The 15782-nt window shown below is 38.9% G+C and overlaps 1 protein-coding gene across 2 annotated transcripts in view; it reads left to right on the top strand.

Annotated features, from left to right (window-relative positions):
* Positions 1 to 15782, top strand: part of xirp2b (xin actin binding repeat containing 2b) — a 209432-nt gene that overhangs the window by 59127 nt on the left and 134523 nt on the right. For both annotated transcript variants that reach the window (XM_068223681.2, XM_073913222.1), the window contains exon 2: positions 10483 to 10566. In XM_068223681.2, the coding sequence (XP_068079782.2) occupies positions 10560 to 10566 (7 nt within the window). In that variant the 5' untranslated portion in view covers positions 10483 to 10559. The remainder of the gene's footprint in view (positions 1 to 10482; positions 10567 to 15782) is intronic.

The following is a 15782-nucleotide window of genomic DNA, read 5'->3' as shown; positions in this document are numbered from 1 at the left end:
TATGTGTTTATTATTTTCTGATGAGTTTCATTTTAGACATGGCTGCGGCGAGTCGGCAATAGCCTATTGCTCTAATATTATTTAATCTAAAACTTCACTGAGCTCAGTACAATGTTCTTTGATAAGTTATTAATAATCTGTTCAATAATTATTTAATGCCAAAACGAATGGGAAAATACAGATTGTAATTTAATTAAATATAGGCTAGTTTAAATAAATAATATATATTTTAATAGCCTATATAAATAAATATAGGCCTAACATATTTTTAAATTTAATAAATAGGTTATTTTCTAAAAAATGCGCATGTCCGTGTTTATCATTCTATCAAAATAAACACAAATAAGACAAGTATGTATATTTCATGTATTTCAATGCGTGCACTGAAAATAGTCTATAGCCCCCCTTAAAACTTAAATAGGCTATTAATAACGGATATAAAAGATAAAAAAGCTTTTTGTGAAAGCAAGAGAGAATCTTGCGGGAGTGCGACTGCAACACGTTTTCATTCATTCATTCATTCATTTATTTTCTTGTTGGCTTAGTCCCTTTATTAATCAGTGGTTGCCACAGCGGAATGAACCGTCAACTTATCCAGCAAATTTTTATGCAGCGGAAGCCTTTTTAGCCGCAAGCCATCTCAGGGAAATGTAACATGTTTTATTCCTGAATATTTGAGCTGGTTTCAGAGTTCTTACGTTTTCTTCTTCAGTTGTTTTATTTTTACAAATCGTTTTATTTAACTTGTTTGTTAATTAAATCCAGTTTTGTTATTTAGCCTATTATTTTTAGGCAACAAAGTTGCAAACTAATTTGTTCTGAGAGGTGGCTGTTCCCTCGCGCTTGCGCTTTAACTGCGGCTGCTGAGACAGGCACAGAGACGGGGACAGAGAGGGAAAGAGCGCAAGAGAGCAATCGAAATGATTCATTTTTGTCCACAAGTGTCAGTCAGGCGATGTTGATGTGAACAGCTGAAGCTGTCATATTATTTGTAGTTAATTTATAATTAATGATAATATTTAAAATAATAATACTGTTCATTGTATTCAATAATGCACTTAAAACATGTAATGGGTCTACATTAATGCGAAACGAGCTAAATATCGTCTTTAAAATCGTCATAGGTTTCAGCTCTTGGCGATATCTTTGCTTATCGTCGAGACACAATACTATAGTCGATCGGCACAACCCTACCTACAGTCAAATGCATGTTCGCCAGGTCTCAGGTTAGTCATTTGACCAGGGACTTATGTAAAACAACATGCGTTGAATTAATACTTAAACATTCTGTACAGACAAAGCTGTAAATGTGCATACGCAGTAGAGTCTTTAACTGTCAAATCAATGTCTGACAAGAATTCTTTTTATACTGTATTTAAACTACAGTTACACTGACTGACAGTGTAGCGTGTGTCTTCTGTAAAATCATGTCAAGTGTAAAGCTTCATTTAATCTTCATTTGTCCCTCTGTCCATCCACTCCTCATATCTGTATTCTATTATGAAAGCGTGGTCTCCTGAGTGTCCATCCAGCAGCTCTGGGCGCTTCACTGGAAGCCAATCTTGCGTTTGTCTGCAAGTAAGACTGGCAAGACTAAAGTGTCCATCCCTGTGGGACCGTGATATGTTAAACGACGAGCCTGGGGACAAAAACGCCTGCCATTTAAAATCCAACACTTCCTCCAAATGAAGATTTACACACATACGACTGCCTCCCTGTCAGCCCTCAGCATCTCTGTTTCTTTTTCTCCACCCACAAGCCACCCTGGAAAAGCTGTGTGCGAGAGATAGAGCTTCTTGCCTAAATCCCCTTGATTTTTTTTTTTTTTGCTTTCTTTTCTCCCCCTCGAGTTCGCTCGCTGGTCGCCTGCTTCTCCATCTCACATCTGCTTTATCTGAGCCATCAAATCTGTGGCTACAACATAATCACCAGCGCACAGCGAGGTTTGACCGCAGCTCACGGCCAAATCAGCATCCCGCCTGTCACTCTTAAACCCCTGTTCATCACACTGACCTCAGTGTAAGAGGATGTTTTGTGTCATTGGGCTTGGATTTTAAGGAACGTGCATGTGGGATTTTAAAACTGCAGGCACTTTGGGCACTGTGGAGTTTTGCTGGAAATACTGTAAATTATTATTATTGTAACCACGGGGAGTGACACATACATCTGGAGTTTGGATCCAAAAGCAGGTTTATTCTTAGTCAGGCAAGCAATGTCAATACGGGTGCAAACAGGTGTGTGAGGACAATCCAGAATCGTAGTCGAAGTAACATGGAGCAGGTCGTAAGGCAGGCGGCAGACTAAGACAGGGAGGCTAACAAGGCTAAGGTCGGTACACAGGATAACAAGAGTAGGAAACGCGTTGTAGTGTTACTTACAGTAAACAAGACTCGGCAAACTGAATGGATGAGTGTAAAAAATAATAAAAAAATTTAAAAATGAAAGAGCTAAGGCCTAAAACCAGCTCAAATGTTCTTCGATAAAACATGTTACAGTAATGTACATATGTACAAATATGTCATGTCCGAAAAAGCCTTTTTTAGAGGTGTTTTGTCAGTTCAGAGCAATGGTACAAGTGAACAGCTAAATACAGATATTACGTTTTACTTTAGAAAATGCGGCATAGATTTATCCTATTTGCTGTTTTAGATTCTTTTAAACACGTGTAGCTGCTGCTTGTCAATCAGACAATGCTTCTATGTTCGTTCTTGCTGTCCATTGCTGGAAAAATGATTGATGAAAAGTTTGATAAACCGCTGTGAGTTTTCACTCAACTGCGGGTGCAGATTTGCCATCGGAGTCAGATTTTGATACAATACCTGAGGATTGAGCACAGATGACTTTATGACAAAGACAGAATGTGCGGCGAGTTGACAGCCCCTATGCTGGATTCAGTGACCGGTGCACCTCTCTGCTGTGCTGCTGTGAAATCTGTCAGATCAGTGTGTGTGTGTGTGTGTGTGTGTGTGTGTGTGTGTGTGTGTGTGTGTGTGCTTTGACAGCCCTCACACGCGCTCGTTGTAATCGATATGAATATTCAGATCAAACTGAATACAATCTTACATCAACAACACATGGCAAGCAATGCGTTGGTAATAACAAATACTCATATTAGATTACAAACAATCCAACAAGTTGTATAGCTCGTGTGCATCTCTGCTATTGCATGTAATATTTTTCCTGAGGTGGTTTAATGCAAACTACACAATGACACTCTATCAAACATATCTACAATGATAAGGAATATGGTTACTTACTGAGTTATCAACGCACAGCAATACCACATGAACAAAGTACGGACTTTGAAGGAATAAACAGTGTGAGAAAGCTCCATTATAGTGCACTGAACAAGTCTGAACAAGTTCCGCCCAGGCATGCGCGAGGCAGACAGTTTTGTACAATTACGTAATTTATCGGCTTAAAGATATCGGCCTAATTTAGACATCAGATCGTTATCGATAATCTTAAAAATAGCATTTATTTGCCGATAACGATATGGCCGCTGATATATCGTGTATCCCTAATGTACACATAGACATCACCTACTGTGTGTGAAGTTGTTTTATAAACTAATTTTTAGAGGATCACGTGCGTCCGATTGCTTGCAGCTGGACCCACGTTATTTAATTTATGATTCACCAATCAGACGGTTCCTACGCCACTATAACTACCATAAGTTCCATATAACAGCCATCTTCATTTTTAAGAATACCCCTTCCACCCCTACTCTTCCTCCTTTCCTAGATGGGTGGAACTGTAGCCCAGTGGTTAGCACTGTAGTTTCACAGCAAGAACGTCACTGCTTCCAGTCTTTACCAAGCCAGCCAACGTATCTGTGTGGAGTTTTCACGTTCTCCCCATGTTCACGTGGGTTTCCTCCGGGTTCCACGGTTTCCTCCCACCATCCAAAAACACACAACTTTAGTTAACTGACTAATCCAAATTGGCACCATAGACATGCTCCTAGTAAATGGTAATCTCTTAAGAGCAATCACTATCTGTTCATTAGCTACTACAGCAGGGGAGTGCTCGAGATCTATCTGAGCTCAAACTCCCCCTCTCGCCTTGCAAAAGGGAGGGAGCCCTGGGCTCGATGATCTTGATCAAACCTGTCAAGAGAGAATACATCCTGAATGTGACCTTATACAGTTGAAGTCAGAATAATTAGTGCCCCTGTTTATTATTTTTCCAATTTCTCTTTAATAGAGATTTTTTTCAACACATTTCTAATCATAATAGTTTTAATAACTTAATATTTGATTTGATGATTTTTTTATAATTTATTTTATCTTTGGCATGATGACAGTAAATAATATTTTACTAGATATTTTTCAAGACACTTCTATAAAGCTTAAGTGACATTTAAAGGTAAATCTTAGCTAAAAGGGGCTAATAATTTTGTCCTTAAAATGGTGTCTAAAAATTAATAACTGCTATTATTCTAGCTGAAATAAAACAAATAAGACTTTCTCCAGAGCAAAAAATATTCTCAGAAATACTGTGAAAATGTCCTTGCTCTGTTAAACATCATTTAAGAAATATTTAAAAAAGAAAAAAAAAATTCTAGGGGCTTCTAATAATTCTGACTTCAACTGTATATTGCAGAAATTGTTGTACATTTTTAGTAAAATCCCCTTGACTTTATGGATCTATATCAGAGCTGTGGTGTCTTTTTAGTACACACTACCGTAGGTGTGTTGAGTTAAAGGAAAAGGTCTGTGGGTTTGTTGGAGGTTTATGTTGCTTAACGGCAGCCTGATCCTTTTACAGCTCTCTGATGGAAAGCCCCGTTCTGGAGGAGCCGGTGACCAACCACCAAATTTATCCCGCTCACATACAGAGATTGAATCCAAACCCCAGCCGGATAACCCCGCGGATCAGCCGCGCCTGAAATATGGTACACAAACTCTGAGTGAAAGAGACTGAGAGAATTTATAGTGTGTCTCTTAATAGCATCCGCCGTGCAGCTGTAAGTCAAGCGTTTCAGATGATTGGAAGACAGAACTAGAAGAGCTTGACAAAGTCTGCTGCTCTGAAGCTTGTTTAGAGCTTATGGAGTTTGAGGAGAGGTTGCTAGGTGGTTTATAGGATGTTCTAAATGGTTGCTAGGGATTTTCGGAGCAGTTGCTAGGTTGAGCTGAGGTGCTATTAAATAGTTTCTGGGATATTCTAAGCAGTTGCTGGGGTATTCAGAGTAGAAGATGTTGCTGAGTAGTCGAAAGAAGGAGGTAAACAAAGTGCCATTTTGACTTAAAACAGTGTTTAAAATAAAAGCGCTCCTAGTGTAGTTCAGACTGGTATTTTTTTGCCCAATTCCAATACTTCCCTTTAACCGTTTCATTGATGCCTAGCCCCTGTTTTGCACGTTCATATGAAGAAGTTGTGTTTCAAGTCTTTATGGACCCTTTTCACAAGACATATAACAGTCATCATAATCTTAAGTTAGGTCTTGGCGATATTGCAAAAAATAATTATCATGGCATCATGCATTCATTCATTTTCTTTTTAGCTTAGTCCCTTTATTAATCTGGGGTTGCCACAGTGGAATGAACCATTAACTTATCCAGCATATGTTTCATGCTGCGGATCCCCTTCCAGCTGCAACCCATCCATACACACTCATTCACACACATACACTACGGGCAATTTAGCTTACCCAATTCACTTATAGCGCATGTCCTTGGACTTGTGGGGAAAACTGGACCACCTGGAGGAAATCCACGCCAAGATGGGGAGAACATGCAAACTCCACACAGAAATGCCAACTGACCCAGCCGAGGCCTGAATCAGTAACCTTCTTGCTGTGAGGCGATCGTGCTATTTGCTGCGCCATCGTGACGCCCATAACAATGTCATGTTTTTATATAATTGGATATAAATAATTATTGAATATTTTTTAACAATACATTTAGGAATATTAGGATTTTTTTTTTAATTTACCAATATTACTAAGTTTTAATAGTCAAAAACAAAATATTAAAACAAAAACATCTGATCTCTTTATAATAAAAAAACATAATTGTTAAAGAGACTCTTAAACTTAATAAAGCACATTAGGTGCACCTGAGGTGATCGTTGTTCAGCTGTGAGAAATAGAAGCCATTTCTAAAATAGAAAATTCATGTGTTGGTTAGCAGTTGGTTAGCTTTTTGTATGGGAAATATTTCTTTTATCGCGTGTCGTTGCTTTTTGTTCAAAAGTGGTTTAAATCACCCTTAAATCAGCCTTTAGGCTCGATAGTCAGGCACACTCACAATCTGGCAACCTGCGCTTGTGTGGACACGTCAGAGGAGGAGCCGAGTGAAAATGTGTTTTGATTCAGGAGTGCAATACCTAGTTCAACCACTGGGTGTCAAACTTACATAGTGCACCTTTAAATTATGTCATTGCTAAATGGTTTTAGAATTTTGTTCTGGTTTCTACCTCTGATAAATAGTTGCCAAAGTTTTTTAGGCAGTCAGTATAGTCGGGGTGTGGGTAATTATTGTCTATGACAATATTGGTATTGTTTTTGGATTTTATCCCCCATAATATCTAGAAGTGATTTTATTTGCTTGGGACTTGTACAGTTGTTTGCACAATGGCAGTGTATTATAGCTTTGAACCTAATAGAGAGCAATCTTTCTATTTATGGAAGAGTGACGTATAATGATCTGTGAAAGGCATAAAATGGGAAAAAGTGCATACTGTAGACACACACACAGAAATAGAGACACACAAAGTCAGGATGAGATGATAATTTGATCCAGGGAGAGTTTATTCCTGAAAAGGGCTGATTTGAATTTTGCTGTGTGCCTTCTTTATGCCAACGAGGAGCTTCTTATGTGCGATAATTCAGCAGACAAAGCTCGGCAGAGTTGGAGTGTTAGTTGGAGTTTACTGCGCTGGTGATTAGAGGAGCTTCAATCCCTCTGAGGATCTGGAGGAGAGGCGTCAACAGCATCACATTTGATTTGCAAATAGTTTTGATAAGACAAAAGTGTTGTGTTTTGTCTTTCTTTTTCTTTTTTTCTTTTCTTTTTTAAAGAAGGCCCTCAAAAGCTGCGGCTGTGCTCAGTGGAAAGGCTCCCCGGCTTTTTAGCTTTCCCCAAAGATGAAAGGCAAAAGCAGACAATTTCCATTAGTGATGTGGCTTCATCTGGTTGCCACAGCAACATTGTTGCATCCGTTGTGATGTTTCCAGATAAAACTCTCAAAATTTAGTGCTATTATTGTGCATTAAAGCTGGTGCCATTACAGTGATTCACACAGGCACATTTTGTCCTGATAACCTCTCATTGCGGACTTCTATATGGTATTTTCCATCACAGAAATCATGCGTGGAACATCAGAAAAGATGAACAGAGGAAAGAAAAGAGATGCCTGTTTTTTTTTTTTTTCCTTTTGTTGAATAGAAGATGACAAATGATGTATTGTGCCATGAAATGCCATTCTAAATTGATTTAACTAAAATTAAAAGGATGGTTTACTCAAAAATGAAAATTTAATCTCTATTTACTCACCCTCAGGTGGTTTTAAAACTTTATGAATTTCCAATTTCTCTTGAACACAAAATGAGATATTTTGAAGAGAGCTAAAATCTGTAACAGTTGACCTATCTTTCTGTTAAGTGTGACATCACACAAAGCAGCTTCTGGGTCCCAGCGCCATATCAAACTGTATGGGGAGACTCAACAAATAGTAATAATAAATGTTTACAAAGTGATGTAATACTTTCGAAAATCAAGATTGCAATGTGTGTTTGTTTGTTTGTGTGTGTGTATGTGTGTATATATATGTGTATATGTGTGTATATATATATATATATATATAAAAGCAATATCACATGAGTAGCTGTGCGATATGGCTGTATATCAGCACTGGTGGGAGGCGTGGCTGCAGTGTGATATTGTGTTTATACAATAGTTCGAAGGCACAATCTTGTATATAAAATAGAAAATCAAACACCTAGAGTCCAAAACCCTTTTGTATTATAGGAACTACTTTCTTCCGCCATTCATTCACATCTGCAGCTGATGTCAGAACAGCAGAGGCCGTTACTAATTCACCAACGTCACTTCAGAGCTAGTGTTTAAATGATTCTCTATTGACCTTATTCTAAAATGCGGGAAATGACAAGAAATAATAAACGGCAAAAAACGGTCAAACTACTTGCTCTACAAACAAATGTTTGCATGACTATACAGACCAAGTAGAATAATATAACAAGGAAATATTAGTTTGCAACATCAAACAGCGAAACGAGCAGTTTTTAATGTCTAAAAATTAATAGAAGTGAATGAGACCGGAAGTCTTGTGCCAAAAAGATTCAAATGGCAGCGCCCGCTCGTCTGCGGAGAATAAGGTCAATAGCGTAATGTCTAGTGAGGAAAAAACAGCTGATTTTGCTCACATTTTAAGATTATAAAGCTGAACGTGACATGAAATGCCATTCGTCTACAGCAGTGGTGGGCAAACTCGGTCCTGGAGGGCCGGTGTCCTGCATAGTTTAGCTCCATCTCTAATCAAACACACCTGAACAAGCCAATCAGTGACTTCAAGATCACTAGAAATCTATTAGCAGGTGTGTTTGATTAGAGTTAGAGCTAAACTGTCCAGGACACCGGCCCTCCAGGACCGAGTTTGCCCACCCCTGGTCTACAGAGATATCTCCCTACAGTCTATTAAAGTCTATAATATTTCTCTGTTGCCGTCGGTATTGTGATGGGTGCCAGGTGTCCCAGCGTTTATCCGGAGACTTTAAGGAATAAAAAAAGGTGACAGAAACTATTTCGTTCTTCTTATTGGCCTTTATGCGTTTCTCCCAAGTGCTGTCGACTACATACATGCCAGTCAACGACTGTGAGTAGGAAAAAGCAAAAGAAAAAGACACTCAAACATCCGTTGCAAAATAAAATGTTACATTATTGAAATAAAAGAATGATACAGCAGTAGAGCGACCATCACACTTTTCCTCAGAGCTCGCCAGAATTGAACTGAGCTTTCATACATGTGTTCTTGCATCTCAAAGGTAAAACAACTACAAAAGGAGTCCTCTTAAAAGGGACATGACATTTATACACAATGCATATCAAAAATTAAGCTACCGTTACAATATCACAATTATTAACCTCGAAAAAAGCAGCGCAATCACTACCAGACTGCTGTTGTGTTTCCGATAAGGAGGGACGAGCCTAAATTCGCAGCTTCTTATTGACTCTATCCAGTCCACCTTGAAAACCCAGAGGCTTCCATTTTTCAGCTTCGCGCTCAGGAAAACACACAACAGTTTTAATCTAAGCAAGGGCTTATTATGCGGGTCTGGCGCCATCCTGTGCCGTCTTTGGTTTACTACACTATAGCAGGCTAATGGCCGCCGACGAGCTCTCTCAGAAATTGTAAATATTTTAAAAAAGGCACTATTCTTACAAAAAACTGCATAGTTGCAATCTAAACCACTCCATTCTCGACTAAAAAAAAGCCTCAAAAGTACCTTTTGTTGTCCAACAACAGTAATATTTATATTAATAACTGTAGCAAACATATATATGCTAGGGTTGGGTCGATAGACGATGCCATCATCCATTGCTGATGGCCGATAGACATCACAATGCTGAGCCAGCATTGCGATCCTTCACCCCGCCCCTGTCGCAGCAGCAACCCGCTCACAAAAAATACACACAGCCTCATTTACACTAATAAGTCTTAGTTTTAAAATGCCACTTTAGAATGTAAATGTGCACATCCACACTGGTGTTTCATCTAACATTTCAGAAAAGGTCTCCGTCCACACTCCACCGCTGAAATACACATCATGTGACCACACACACAAGCACATGTGCTGCAGTGTACGTGCGCGTCTAAGCTCCAGCAGTCAGCGGGTGCTTTGAGCACAAAGCCTCAGAGAGCAATGCACATCGGACAGTTTATCAAGGATGCACCACTGTATCGCGTCTCACTATAGTTGTTAAATGTGATATTCATTTAATCTTTTCTCTATCTAACGACTCTTCTGTCTTTATTCATTAATAATTAATTCACTGCCACCTACGACGACAGTGCCATCGTCCATTGTGATGTTTCACATCAGACATCGTACGATGCCAAATTGGTCGACATCGCCCACCCTAATCCATGCCTAATATCCAATGACCAGAGAGTGATTCCAGTCAAGAGACTGTTGTGTACACCATCATTTTATATAAAATTCACTTTAAAGTGTGATATGACTAAAAAGTGGTCATAAATTAACATTTTCTCAATTGAAATGAGTTGTGGCTTGGACCCGGAAACAGTATTTCATATTTCACCGCTATATGAAATATATGACGTTACAACTTAACAAGCGGATGTTGGAAGGTTTCAGGTTTCCAGCTTCAGAATATCTTCTTTTGAGTTTAATAGAAGAGCGAAACTCATAAAGGATTAAAACATGCAAAGGATTGCACTCATTTTTGGGTGAACTATCCCTTTTAACACTTGCTTTCTGTTTCTGACTAACAGGAAGTGAGAGGGTCATCTAATCTCCTCCTCCCTGATTATGCAACAAAGCCAACACCGGTAAGGAGAGAAACTTCAGTATGGCGGGTGAGAAAATTCTCATTTTAGTCTTATTATATTCAGAAATTGCTACCCACATCTGTTTAAATATTCAATTTGACTTTGAGCAGAAGTTGCGATTATGGTTTTCTTGGCTTTTTATTATCTTCTTCTAAAGTGTCATGGAACCTCCTCATTCAGTTTAAGTATACCTATGCTTTTAAAAAAATGCAATTTAAATGGGCGTGAACAAACTTTGATCAGAAGCATAGACACAAAGATGGTTGGTATTACTATGAATATGGGAAAGTGGAACCCTCAATATATCCACCGCAGCAAAGGAATTCCCGCCTTCCAGGCAAATCCCATCACACACTGTGTCCTTCCAGTTAGAGATCTGCTTTCCAGTGGCTGTACTGTGGGTGCCACAGGACCCGAACAGATTTCTTGCAGTGCGCGAATACATTTCCGAATAAAACATGCTAGTGGTTGGTAATGGGAGCAGGCAGTCTAACAATATATCGCTCCTGATAAATAAATAAATAAATAAATAAATATATATATATATATATATATATATATATATATATATATAGAGAGAGAGAGAGAGAGAGAGAGAGAGAGAGAGAGACCACATCTGCCAAGGTGCTGTATGTGTGTAATTGAGAGAGAGTGCGATCATCCATGGTGGTGCTGTTTGTCGCTTGTTATAAACTGTCTAGACTTTGTAGCATCCAGCTGGGTGTTTTTGGTGAGGCATATTTAATCGCTATACATTTTACAGTACATTCTTCCTTGGCCCAATATGTACCTGCTATGTGTATAGAAATAATGCTAATACGATATATGAAACACAATCGGTAGTAGGCAGATATATTGAGTGGATATATTTGTAAATCTGCCTCATCAGCCACAAACTTCACTGCACATCACACGCTCATGTCTCATCACAATCCATGCACAACCTTCAATTTTAGCTGTTATCTGTCTTTTTTGGTAGAAGTACCCAATTTTAACATGATATTTTTGAAACCTGATCTAAATTTAGCAGGAACGGTTGGGTTGGTAGAAAACAAGGCGATGTTGGGCAGCTGGTGAACAAAGACTGAATATACAGTGGAAGCGGTCGGGTATGGAATAAAACCTGCCGGGAGCAGCACAAAAAAAAAAAAAAAACCAGTCCTGTGCAGATCTCTACTTTCAGTGTCGTTGTCTTTGCTCAGATTTTGTCTGTGTTCCCATCCTATCATTCACCTGGCGGAAGACATGTATGTCGCGATTTGTTTCTATTTTCAGACCAGGGCAACTCTAATTTTCACATTCTGTGCCACGTTTTTTAAATAACATATCCATTTGTGCCACTTTGTGGACTCATGGGTGTGCCGGTCTAAAAAGGAGGTGTGTTAAGGCACGTTGCTATTTTGAGGAATTGAAATTGACCCTTGACCAACTAAAACTAGGGGGCTTTTTTCTATTTATTAATGGCAGGTTGCATTTGTATAATGTTATTATTATTATTAGCAGTATTATGCATATTTATATTTGTTTTATTAGTTTTAGATTTGTTAACCTGTCAGGGTTTTGGAGATGTCTGCATCACCATGTGGGGCATAAGAATAGGACGTGCTGGGATATCACTCTGTTTTTTGATAACACTTTGTTATTATTGTGTATTTAGTCACTTGCTAGAAATTAGAACTGAATTTAGAAATAGTTTAGAAACAAACCTTTGCGCTTAACAAACAAAATTAAAGGTGTGGGCTAATGGATGTGGGCTAATGAGTGTGTACAATATCGTTTCCTTATCCACGAAAGTAAAGGAGTAAAGAGAAAAAGTAAAGTAAAGAGGCTGAATGGAGGAGTCTCGTTCATAATCCTCGCGCAGCAGATGCTCTGTTTAACTGTTTTCTCACTAGAGAAGAGTTCAGTTTTTTCAGTTACAAAGTCCACCATGTAAATAGCAAAAGTGCAATGGCGTGACTTTTAAAGGGAATAGGAGACGAGACTCTGATTGGTTTAATGCACGTTATGCTCAAAACACAGTGGCGTAGCGCAAAATGCAGAGGCCCCCCTGCAGGGATCACCGACGGGGTTCCCAGTTGAAGGCTGGCGGGAGGGGGAGGAGCCAGAGATATACACATATACACATATATCTATGATCGGGAGTTTTCCTGGATGTTAGTATGTATTTTTTTTTTATTATGAAAATTATAATTTTACATCACTTTTCTACATTGATGGATCACTGATTGCACGGGCATTCCTGACAAAAAGCTTGTGTTTGTGCACAGAAATGTACTATTCACCCTCCCTGTTAAATTTGATCTAATCCGTGTCCTGAAGCATACCTCCTCTCCTGCTTTCACTTCTCATACTGACGGAGGGAGCGACTCGTTTGTGAATGAATCTCCGTTATGAACGACTCGTTCACTAGCTGACAACAATACAAGTTTCTGGCACCGCAGCAAATCGTTGTCATATTTCTTTTGCATTGTTTGCTGATTTTATTCAACAAAACTAGCATAAGCCGAGTGTTTAGTATGAATGCAGTAAGTGACTGTATTATCATCAATAACGCTACTGTTTAGCACAAAAGTTCAGAACATACAAAAACGTAAAAAACTTAATCTTACCTATGAAATGTTCTGCCTTTGTGCTTTGTTTTCTTTGTTTGCTCGTTACTAGACTCGTAGACAGCGCTAAAGTCCCGCATCTTCACGTAATAATACTGTCTTGTCTAGTGCGGTTGAATGACATTTGTCCTAGGAGCACTGTACCAATGTGGCGGAGCTATAGACGCATGCTCAGGGTCCCTATGCGTTATCTAGTGTATATATCTATGTCACAAATTGAGGAGCGGGGAAAGGAGGTGGGGTGGCGTGACAACGCGGGGAAGCCTTCACAAACTGAGGAGCAATCACAAACCAAAAGCGGTGAGAGCGTCAAAGTAGCCAGAAGTCGTTTATTATTTAACGAGAACCGGCGGCGAGAAACAGCGGCGTGTCTTCATTGGCTATGACGCGGTTCGGCGGCAAGCAATCAGAAGGAAGTAGTCCACCGCTTGAGAGTTCAGAGAACACAGACCTGTGAACTTTGGTTCCGAACACAGTTGTTCCCAAGAGTTTGATTATTGCGGTTCCTGGAATTTAAATTATTGAAAATCGTGATGACGTGGGGCCCCCTAATCAAGCGGGGCCCCCCCGCAGTGCGTGCCCTGCGGGCCCGTCCGCTACGCCACTGTCAAAACACTCTCATAACTCATTAAGAGAATAAGCTCAACCCTGTTACACCATGCCCTGGGGTGCAGAGCATATTTTTCCATCCTTAAAATAGCAAAAATGGATTCAAAGCCAATCATACACTGTAATTTGCAGCTGCATGATTCGGGATAAAATGAGAATCACAATTTTGGTTTAGCTTTTTTGTTTGAAAATAATACAATCACGATTCTCTCAAGTTAGGATAGGATGTGATTGGATTAAAGGGCAAATCAGCTGAAATTCATTAATACATTGCTAAAACGCAATTCAGCTCTATAAGAGGCACATTATGTTTCCATTTATAAGCAAATCAGTTGCAACGTACAACACAATGCAAGAAAACCCAATGTCTTTCTGCTTTTCCGTCGGTGAGATTGGATGTGTATTTTTGTTTGTTCTTTTGTTGAGCTTGTTTACACCCGTTTTATAGCTAATCAAGGGAAATCAGCGTCTGCTTTTCAGACAGAGACTTCCACAGAAATGTGTCAGGAAAGCTCAAAGTAATTCTTGCCACAGAAGTCTTTGATGAAATATGAATGGCAACAGATTCTTGTATTGATGCTTCCTAATGAATATGCATAAGCGCATACTCCCATTGTACAAATGTATGTATAAGCTTTTAAAAAATATTTTTGGTCGGAAACACGACTGAATATTTCATTCAGGAGACGTTTATAATTAATCACGTTTTTCCTTTCAGTGGTTTTTAATGCTTTGTTGCAATAGCAGGCATATGTGCAATGATATAAATGTTGAAATATGCCACATAGTACATGCACAGAAACATTTGATCACACACACACGCACGCTGACATATGTATCTAGACTCGAGAGCTGACGCAACACTCTCATGGGCTCTTATGAACTAAAAACAAACACAGGCTTTTTCTCAGTCGACGCGTCTCGGTCCTTCTGTATGTTTACTTCATGTTGGCTTTGTCCCTTGATGATGCTGTGACAAAAACATACTGGAATTTATGTGCAACAGCCTGTTTATTCAGCTAAATGTAGAACACACTTTTCTTGAGGTAATTAGACATATTTCTCCAAGCAAGATTAGATCAGTTCTATCAAGTTACTCAGCCGCTTGTAAAAGAGTATCATAATTTTTTTATATGAAGCAACACAAAATAAGGCTTGGCGATTAATCAAATCGCAAATGTGATTGTCATGCACATATTGTCAGGGAAGCACGGTTGTGTAATCAGTAGTAAATCTCCATTTGAAGGCCAGATGGCGCACTCTTGAAAACTCCAAACACCCATAAAGAAGAAACCAAGGATATACATATAAAATGGCAATGTAAACGGAAGACGTAGCTGTTTTCGTTGCGATTCAGTGTGACTAATAATAACACGACTATGGGAACCGATCAGTGCTATCAAGTTACTCAGCCGCTTGTAATAGTCATGCACATCTTGTCAGGGAAGCACGGTTGTGTAATCAGTAGCAAATATCCATCTGAAGGCTAGAGGGCGCTCTGTTAAACTCCAAACACCCATAAAGAAGAAACCCAGGAAATTCACATCAAATTGCATTGTAAACAGAAGATGTAGCTGTTTTCGTTGCGATGAAGATGAAATTATGAAGAAAGTTTGGAGCAAGAACATTATAAGTGATAATTTCACATATCACATATTGACATCATTCATTTTCCTTCGGCTCAGTCACTTCGCCACAGTGTAATGAACCGCCAACTATTTTTAGCGTATGTTTTACGCAGCTGATGCCCTTCTAGCCCCAACTAGCATATATTGACATTGTTTTCTACATACAGTCATTGTTCATTGCAAAGCGCTATAGCTGTTATAATAATCACAGAATGATAATATTAATTTAGTTATTTTCTGATTAAATTGATTAAGATTTCAAACCCGATTTTGCATAACTTATTAGTAAACTACAGATCTGTGTCATAAATCGGTGTCATATTTTTCAATAGTATCACTGGAGTACTATTGCAGTTTAAGTTTTTAATAGTTATATTTTCAATAAAAATATGAT

Source organism: Danio rerio, chromosome 9 (assembly GCF_049306965.1).
Source record: "Danio rerio strain Tuebingen ecotype United States chromosome 9, GRCz12tu, whole genome shotgun sequence".
Lineage (NCBI taxonomy): Eukaryota > Metazoa > Chordata > Actinopteri > Cypriniformes > Danionidae > Danio > Danio rerio.
Note: the sequence above shows the minus strand (reverse complement) of the source record. Positions and strands in the feature narration are given on the sequence as shown.